The following is a 10,221-nucleotide window of genomic DNA, read 5'->3' as shown; positions in this document are numbered from 1 at the left end:
GGCCTGGTGGTGGGTATTGAGGAGGGCACGTTCTGCATGGAGCACTGGGTGTTATGCACAAACAATGAATCATGGAACACTTCATCTAGAACTAATGATGTAATGTATGGGGATTAACATAAGAATAAAAAAAAATAATAACTTTAAAAAAAATGTACTCTTCTAGGTTTTCAAATTCATATGCATGGAATTACATGAAGCTATCTCTTGATTCATAAAATTTGCAGTGATTCAAATTTATCATTAAGAAATCTTAGACTGAGAATGGAAGAATTGGGACTTCTGCTAGCATACTGAATATTTTGTTTAATAAAGACAGTGTCTAATGAAACTGTTTAAACTGGTTAGCTGTCTTCTGCTCCTTCACCTCCTCCTCTTGACAGTGGACGTTTATTCCCCAGGCTGTGCTCATCTCACATCATACTCTTCTCTAAGATTTTTACATTGCACAGAATCAAGGTCCTGAACCTTTTCTGGAACAGAAATACACTTTGTGTAATTTTTAATTACACAGACAAGTACTTGTTAATTTTTAATACTGGACACTGTGCTTGGTAAACATAATGGGTTTGAAAAGACAGACATGACCCCTGTTGCTTATGGTACGTATAGTAGTGCTTACCCAATAGGCACAGTGTTTATTGGGATATCTCCAGTTCATGCATCTGGAAAGGACTCCTCTATCAGTAACTGTACCTCTCCACAGTGTGAGTGTTGGCATCTCATTTTCCAACCACCACATTCAGTCTTTCCTTGTTACTCTTTCCAGCAGTTACTCAGCCACACAGGACCTCAGGTCCATTGGCCCTGCACAGGTTTTCATCCTGCGTCATTCTTCCATGTCCTCACATTTCTCCTTGCCTGGCTTACATCTGTGGTTTGTCATCCTAATCAGCACATTGCATGTACTTCTCCCCAGACCGCTGCTTCTGTACCTCCCTGGTGAAATCCTGACCCTCTGCTTACAAGACACCTGTCCCTCAGCAGCTACCAGACCATGACTGCCTGGTCTCACTGGAAATTCCTGTACACAGCTGGTTAGCCTTTTATTCATTTAACTTTTGAAAAATGTATTACGTTGACATCTAAGTGCTGAAGTTTTGGCTTTATTAACTGCTCAAGTTTATGATTGAAAGAATTTGTTCACTAGTTGTTTTGTATTAAGTAACCTTAAATGTTCGCTTTGACCCTCCTTTTAAAGGCTTTCAGCCTTGGATATTGAAGCCATGAGTAATTGCCTATAGAAGGAATAGCAAACAGCACAAAGCAGAAAAACTTTATTGTCTTTGTTAGCATAGATTAGACTAAAATTTCATCTTTTGGTTTTTGTTTGCACGTTTTAACTTCTTAAGTAGTTAAGAACCTGTTATTTTATTAAATAACAGGTATCTAATTGCTTTGTATTTTATTCATATTTGTTAGTAACTCCTTGACCCGTCTAAAAACTGATAGTGTCTTTGTTTCTGAAGACTATTGTGGTTAATTATATAAAACAAATGATCTGATTTTATAAATTCCTCTCATTTTTATAGGTTTCTTAGTTTAGTATAAGGATTGATTATGTGAAAAATGTTCTCTAAATACTTATCATAATATAGCTTGAGGAGAATTGTTGAGAGTTAATACATTTTACAGTTCAGGAAGCAAGGACTCTTGATGTTTGGGCTATTGTGGTTAGGATTGGGAGGGGTATTCTGGGAAAAATCTGGACAGAGTTGGCCAAATCCTATGGGTGAGGTCTTGAGAACTTTCTCGTTTCGCCCATAGGTCCTGGCAGCCAAGAGCATGCAGTGGACAAAATGGAAAGTGGTCTCCTGTTTTTATCACAAAGACCTTTATTTAACTTATGAAATTGAACAATGAGAGCCTGTTGTTTTTTGTACCTTTTCTAATATTAACTATGACTGTTGTTCTGCCTAGTTTCATATTGAAATAAGGTAGTCATGATCTTTTTTCCTGCTTGGCTCGAATGTGACAGCAATACATTCGCTTATAAATACCCAGCATTTTGCAAACATTGATAACTGTATTACAGTAATTCATTAATTTCCATGAATATTTATTAAGTGTTCGCTACATGCCAGGCATTGTTGTAAGCTCAAGGTATACTACAGGAAATGAACAGACAAAAGCTCTTGCTGATGAAGCTTACATTCTAGCAGGGGGGATGGACGAGAAATAGTAAGTAATTATGTCCTATGTAGGAAGGTGGAAGTTTCACAGAGTTGGGAAGATCAGAAGTGCTAGTGTTTGGTGGTGCAGTTGCAGTTTTAAATATGGTAGTGTAGAAACTTACTGAGAAGGTGATATTCGAGCAAAGATTCAACAGAGGTGAAGTTAGCTAGGATGAAAAGTATTCTAGGCAGAGGGAAGAACCGATGCATAATCCCTCAGTGGGAGTATGATTGACACATTTGGTGACCCATAAGGAGACCTGTGTCTAGAATGAAATGAATGAGGAGGGAGATAACAGAAAATATGGTCAGAGAGGTAATTCCAGATAAGGTAGGGACATGTGGGTCATTGTAAGGAACAGATGGTTGTCACATATACCATTCATATTACATACTAAATTTAGACCTAATGAGAAGGAGGAAAACGTTAACGTTGAATTTGTGCTGTATTCTTTCATTCTGTAGGTATTGTTCAACAGCTTTTATGTGCCATTCATTGTGCTAAGTGAGGGAATACAGTGAACAAATGAAACAAAAGCTAGCCACAGTGTTTGTGGAGGTTCTCTTGATCCAGTGCAAATTGCTGTGTTTTGTGTGTTAATGATTGTACTTGATAGTCTACATAATTTATATAATTCTGAGTATTTCATTTAATTCTAAGTATCCAGCGAGATAGACAGTATTATTAACTTGGCATACAGTTGATGAAAGTGAGGCTAAGAAAATTTGGTAATTTGTCTATAAAGTTGCATAGCCAGTATGTGACAGAATGGGATTAGAACTTAATCTTGTCTTTTCATTATATCATTGGTTCCCAAATCTGGCTGTGCATCAGAGTTCACTAGGAAGCTTATTATCAAAGCTATAGATTCCTTAACCTTACCTCTACTCTCATTTATAAATTTGAACTGTTGAATCTAGAGTAGGCATTAGGGCAGGTTTAATCTTTGGAAAGTAGAACTGTTTTCTTCAGGTTGCTTATTTTTAATAACAGATTTTAAGATCCTTGGGTTGAAAGAGTCCTATAATTTTGTAGTGGAAATCCAGACTTTAGATAGACTGCCATGATACATAAGGTACTTGTATTTTCCTCATGAAAAGGCAGAATCTGAAAAAAAAATTACCACACTGAAAGCAATCCAGACCAAAGGCAAAATATCCATTAACACGGGCAAATGAAGTCAATTATTTTGCTACCATTGATTTTCCAAGCACTAAGACATTGGCCTGTCGTTTTAATTGTTGAATCTTTTTTTTTTTTTTTTTATTCAGCGCTATCCACATATCTTCTTTTATTTGAGTCTCTGTTAACGGTATGCCTAGGGGTCCTAAGTAAATAGTTGAGAAGTTCTACTTGATTGTTGGAAAACTGACTGTGAACTTGGTGGATGATTTACAAGTGTACCGAAGGGTCTAACATAGCTGTCCTTCTCTTCCAGGAGATTGAAGATGGCCCTTCAGCTATGCTAGGTCTATAATGGGAAGTGTCACAGTTCGATATTTCTGTTATGGATGCCTTTTTACATCTGCGACCTGGACAGTTTTGCTTTTTATTTATTTCAACTTCAGTGAAGTGACTCAGCCGCTTAAGAATGTGCCCATCAAGGGGTCCAGGCCCCATGGACCATTTCCCAAAAAATTCTATCCCCGTTTCACTCGAGGCCCAAGTCGAGTGTTAGAATCACAGTTCAAAGTAAACAGAATTGATGATACAATAGATAATCATGTTGAAGATCCAGAAAAAGGCAACATGAAATTCTCTTCTGAATTGGGTAAGTGTATTGGACTTCTAGTAGCATGTCAGAGTATTTAATCATTGGAAGTTTAAATTCAGTTATTCTTTAAATCACGTGTTGCTCAGGGGATTAGAAATGGGTCATTTTCCCCCTCCAATTTATTTTGTTAATGAACTAGCTGAGGTTTTAGGATTTTGCAGATTCAGTGGGGAGTTACATTCTAATTTATCCATTTCTGACTTTAATATTTTATGAGGACTTGGGAGAAAGTAATAAGGTCCAGTGTAGAAAAGAAAGAAAAAGAAAGAAAATGGAACTTATGGGGGAAGATTTTAATTGTTAGCATTATTTAATAAGGGAAAGAAATGGTCGAAAGGTAACTAGACTATATATAACATATTTTGAAAGCAGAGTTAATTAAAACAGAACATACACTGTGAGGTTTAGAGATAAGCTGAAATTATATCTAATAAGAGTTCTACTTACAAGAATTGTTAAGATGCTGGAGTATATTAAATATAGGAGTTTATAAAATCTTAGTATAAAGGGAAACTTTTTTCTTCAAAAATTATATTCTGGGGGCGCCTGGGTGGCTCAGTCATTAAGCATCTGCCTTCGGCTCGGGTCATGATCCCAGAGTCCTGGGATTGAGCCCTGCATCGGGCTCCCTGCTCCGCCGGAAGCCTGCTTCTCCCTCTCCCACTCCCCCTGCTTGTGTTCCCTCTCGCTGTGTCTGTCAAATAAATAAATAAAATCTTTAAAAAAAAATTATATTCTGTTCAATTTGGCAGTAAGGATCTACTGTATATGCCTTCTGCATACTATAATTTTAGAATTCTGGTTTTAGCAAATTTTATTTTAAGGGATAAATGAGCCATTTTGGTTATCTTTAAAACTTAAAGGTCTTTAATCTTGTCCTGGAAATCTCAAATAATAAGTAATTTAGAAGTAAGATTTTTAGAGATTGAAAGATTCATAAAATATAAAGGAAGTGTTAAAACATTTCATTTGATCATAGTTTCAAAGAAATAAAATCAGTTTCTGGGACTTAATGATTTTCTAATACATAGAGTTGAAAATATTTAAAATTATATGAGGAAATGGAAACTAATACCTTGATTTTCATAAAATATACCTTCCAATCTTTTTTCATACTGCAATTTAGATATTTTAAAAGCATTAATAGGAAAATTTTTAGCTTCTTTATTCTTAGTTACTCCGGTAAAAAACTTTTCTAAAGAAGTAACATTGGGTTTACTGTTTTGAATGGACCTTGTATTTGCCTTCGAATATCTGTGACAAACTCAAATTGCTTAGCTGAAAAACTAAATGCTTTATAACAGGTATACAAAAAACCTGTTATAGCTAATAAATGAATTCAGCTAAGTTGCACGGCAGAAGATCAACACACAAAAACCAGTTGTATTTCTGTACATTAGCAACAAACGGTGTGAAAATAAAACTAAGAACGATTCCATTTACAGTAGTATCAAAAGGAATAAAATACTTAAGAATAAATTTAACCAAGGAGGTGTGAGATTTGTACACTGGATACTACAAAACTGCTGAAAGAAATAAAAGTAGACCTAAATAGATGGAAAGACATGTTAGGTTCATGGATTGGAATACTAAATACTGTTAGGGTGCTAGTACTACCCAAAGCAATCCATAGATTCAGTGCAAACCTTATCAAAATAAGATGGAACGGCTGATCCTAAAATTAATGTGGAATTACAAGAGGCTCTGAATAACCAACGTAATCTAGGCAAAGTACAAAGGGGAGGGCTCACACTTCCCAATTTCAAAACTCTCTACAAAGCTATAGGAATCAAAACAGTGTGATACTGGCCTAAGGACAGATGTATAGATCAGTGGGTAGACCGAGAGTCCAGAAATAAACCCTATGACATTTCTGGCCGTTTGATCTTTTAAAAATGTGCCAAGACTGTTTAATGGGGGAAAAATAGTCTCTTCGACAAATGCTGTTGGGACAAATAGATATCCAGATACAGAGGAGTAAAGTTGAACCCTTATATGTAAAAATTAACTCAGAATCAATTGAAGACTGAAATATAAGAGCCAAAACCTTTATAAAATCCTTAGAAGAAACCCTAGAGATAAATCTTCTTGACCTCAGGTTTGGTAGTGATTTCTTACATGACACCAAAAGTACAAGTTAACAAAAGAAAAAAATAAATTGGACTTCATTGAAATTAAAAACTTTTGTACATCAAAGAAGACAACCAGGAAAGAAAAAAGACAATCCACAGAATGGGAGAAAATGTTTTCACATCCTGTCTCTAATGGGGGTCCATTATCCAGAATATATAAAGAACTCTTACAGTACAACAATAAAAAGACAACCCAATTTAAAAATGGGCAAAGAATTTAATAGACACTTTTCCAAAGACAAACAAGCACAAAAGATGTTCAGCATAGTTACAGAAATGCAAATCAGAACCACAGTGAGATACCATTTTACATTTGGTAGAATGGTTATAATTTTTTAAAAAGGAAAATAACAAGTGTTGGCCAGGATACAGAGAAATTGGAACCTTCGTTCATTGCTGGTTCCTCAGCAAGTTAAACTTAGAGTTACCATATGATCAGCAATTCCACTCCTGGGTATATACCCAAAAGAATTGCAGGCAGATGTTCAAACAAAAATTTGTACACAGATGTTCATAGCAGCACTATTCTCAATGAACAAAGATGGGGAGAACCCAAATGTCCATCAGTTGATGAAAGGACAAGCAACATGTCTTTCCATACAGGGATTTTTTCAGGCACAGAAAGGAATGGAGTTCCGACACCTGTTGTAACAAGGAGGAACCCTAAAAATGTTATGATTAGTGAAAGAAGCAGGACACAAGAGGTCAAACAGTGCGTGATTTCATTTATATGAAATGTCTAGAATAGGTAAATGTGTGGAGACTAGAAGCAGATTAGTGGCTAAAGGGGCTGGGGAGGCAGGAGGGGGAGAGGCTTGCTTTAATTGGTATAGAGTTTCATTTGGGATGGGGCTGTGAGTAGCTGCGGCTGGATGTGCTGGCTGCACCACAATGTAAATGTGCTCGGTGTCACTGAAGGTAAACTGTGTGTTATGTACCTTTTGCCACAATGACAAAAATGGAAAAACCCACTCAACTTCTATAAAGAAAACTTGATTTAGAAGGAATTAATATAAATCAATATAGTAATAATTAAAAGTATGGTGATTGCTGAATAGGGCCTTATCTTTAAACAGTCAGGGGAAAGAACTTGTACATTTTAGAAAGATTATCAACAGTAAATTTAAAATTAAAAATAGATTTTCTAATTTAATTTGCAGTTAATTATAAAGAACCTGAAACAGCTCCTCGGAGGCATGGCTGAATAATACCATGTTCTTTTTATCTGTAGTTTACACAGCCAGACACCTGTAAATGCCTGTGATGGTATGGGGAGTTTTTCATAGCTTATCATTTTCTGAAGTGGATACAAATCAGTGAACTAATACTAAGCTTGCAGGAGCTTCCAAGTACTAGTTTAATTGAATCATTTTGCTATTTGATATGTTGCTTATATTGCTTTCAAATGTAGTATTAAAATTGCTGTGGTCATACTGAAAAAAATTTTTTAAGTTAAAAAAGAGAGCTCCTCCAGCATGCTAGTTAATTGGCTGTGATTTTATATGAGCAGGGGAAGGACAAAAGTAAGCTGAAGTGATTCCCCCCCCCAGTTTTATTGAGATAAAACTGATATATATAACATTGTATTAGTTTAAGGTATATAACATAATGACTTCATGTAAGTATATATTGTGAAATGATTACTATAGTAAGTTTAGTTAATAGTGATCATCTCACATAGTTAAAAATGTTTTTTTCTTGGGATGAGAACTTGTAAGCTCTAAGCCACTTCCAAATATATAATACAGTATTATTACCCACCATTACCATGCTGTACATTACATCCCCAGAACTTATTTATAATTAGAAGTTTGTACCTTTTAACCAACCTTCACCCAATCTGCACCTTCCCCCACCCCACCTCAGCAACCACATCTGTTCTCTGTCTGTAGGAGTTCTCTTTTTTTAGATTCCACATAAAAGTGAGATCATACAGTATTACGTATTTGTCTTTCTCTGTTTCACTTAAGCATAATGCCCTCAAGGTCCCATCCATGTTGTCACAAATGGCAGGCTTTCCCTTTTTTCATGGCTGAATAATATTCCTCTGTGTGGGGGGGGGGGCGTGCCACATTTTATTTATCCATTCACCTATCAATGGACGTAAAGTAATCTCTTAATATGGAATAATTTTTCTTTTTTTTTTTTTTAAAGATTTTATTTATTTGACAGAGAGAGAGAGACAGCGAGAGAGGGAACACAAGCAGAGAGGGACCCTGAGACCATGACCTGAGCTGAAGGCAGTCACTTAACCAACTGAGCCACCCAGGCGCCCCTGGAATAATTTTTCATCAAAAGATATATATTAGAAAATAATCCTTTCAGTATCCGGTATGAGCTAGTTCTTTGATTTATTGAATCAAGGAATATTTATTGAGAATTTAGTTTATGCAAGGCACTGTCCTAGGTGCTGGGTATCAAGCAATTTTTATTTTATGTTTTGAACATGATCAAAGTCTCTGCTCTCATGGAGTTTGCATCCTCTTATAAAATGTTAATGGAGCTTCGTTCTTTTGTATTTAAAAAAGGATGTACTCCACACCAAAAAACCCCAAATCCAATTTAAAAATGGGCAGAAGGTATAAACAGACATTTCTCCAAAGAAGACATCCAGATGGCCAACAGACACATGAAAAGATGTTCAACACCACTCATCATCAGGGAAATGCAAATCAAAACCACAATGATCTACCACTCCACACCTGTCAGGAAGGCTAAAATCAAAACCACAAGAAACAGTGTTGGTGAGGATGTGGAGAAAAAGGACCCTCATGCACTGTTGGTGAGAATACAAACTGGTGCAGCCACCTTTGGAAAACAGTATGGAAGTTCCTCAAAAAACTAAAAGTAGAATTACCATATGATCCAGTAATTCCACTTGTTGGTGTATACCCAAAGAATACAAAAACACTAAATTGAAAGGTTACATGTTACCCATATGTTATTGCAGCATTATTTAGCCGAATTATAGAAGCAACCCAAGTATTCATTGATAGATGAGTAGATAAAGAAGATGTGGTGTATATATACACAATGGAGTATTACTCAGCCATAAAAAAGAATAAAATCTTGTCATTTGCAACAACACGGATCTAGAGGGTATAATGCTAAGTGAAATAAGTCAGAGAAAGACAAATATCATATGATTTCACTTGTGTGGAATTTAAGAAACAAAAAGACAAACCAAGAAACAGACTCTTAATGAGAAAAAACTGGTGGTTGTCAGAGAGGAGGTGGGTGGGGCTGCGTGAAATAGGTGCAGGGGATTAAGAGTACATTTATTATGATGAGAACTGAGTAAGGTTTATACACGTGAAACTAATACAACACTGTATGTTAACTGTACTAGAATTTCCTCTTAAAAGTCCATAGTACAGGGGTGCCTGGGTGGCCCAGTTGTTAAGCGTCTGCCTTTGGCTCAGGTCATGATCCTAGGGTCCTGGGATCAAGCCCCACATCGGGCTCCATGCTCAGCAGGGAGCCTGCTTCTCCCTCTCCCTCTGCCTGCCTGTCTGCCTACTTGTGCTCTCTCTCTCTGTCAAATAAATAAAATCTTAAAAAAAAAAAGTAAAAGTCTATATTACAGTCTAAAACCATGAAAAGTTAACTAGTAACAGTTAAAATGTCAGCACAATTCTGTCAGTTATTGACAAAGACTGAAAGTAATCAGGTGATTGAGAATCCCTGTTTAGGGGTATCTTAATACATGAAAAACACTGTAAAATGGAAGCAAAACATGGAATTTTGTTTTCATTATTATACAGCCAATAAGAACAGAGTATGCAAGGACACTAAATACTGCTTTAAAATGAAGTTTCTAGAGTTCTATCAGTAATGAAAATATTCTGTAAAAAAAAAAAATGTATTCCAGCTTTAAAAGCTCATAGAAAAAAGCATATTAAGAGGTAGTGTTTCCCAAAGTGGATCTGGGGACTCTAGTCATCTGTGGTCAGATAAATTGTGGAAGCAATGCATTCTGTATCCCATCCCCTCACACCTGGGTATCTGTAAAACAGTCAACATCATTAAAGGATCAGGACTATCCTTCCATTCCAAATAAAACAAAACAAAACCTATTGGACTTTCAAAATCCATTGTTTCTCTGGATTGTTTGACCATGAAATCCTTTTTTTCTTTTTA

The 10,221-nt window shown here is 36.0% G+C and overlaps 1 protein-coding gene across 4 annotated transcripts in view; it reads left to right on the top strand.

Annotated features, from left to right (window-relative positions):
- GALNT11 (polypeptide N-acetylgalactosaminyltransferase 11) overlaps positions 1-10,221 on the top strand; it is a 53,107-nt gene that overhangs the window by 17,810 nt on the left and 25,076 nt on the right. For 3 of the 4 annotated variants that reach the window (XR_014139076.1, XM_081799826.1, XM_081799824.1), the window contains exon 2: positions 3,614-3,946. Coding sequence is in view for 3 of the 4 variants with exons in the window: in XM_081799826.1 (XP_081655952.1) it covers positions 3,652-3,946 (295 nt within the window). In the remaining variant the exon portion in view is untranslated. Of the gene's footprint in view, positions 1-919; positions 1,038-3,613; positions 3,947-10,221 lie in introns of all 4 variants that reach the window. The other variant, XM_081799825.1, reaches the window with a different exon arrangement.

This window comes from Leptonychotes weddellii, chromosome 12 (genome assembly GCF_054177405.1).
Source record: "Leptonychotes weddellii isolate Sample4059 chromosome 12, ASM5417740v2, whole genome shotgun sequence".
NCBI classification, from domain to species: domain Eukaryota; kingdom Metazoa; phylum Chordata; class Mammalia; order Carnivora; family Phocidae; genus Leptonychotes; species Leptonychotes weddellii.
This window is presented reverse-complemented; position numbering and strand designations above follow the sequence as displayed.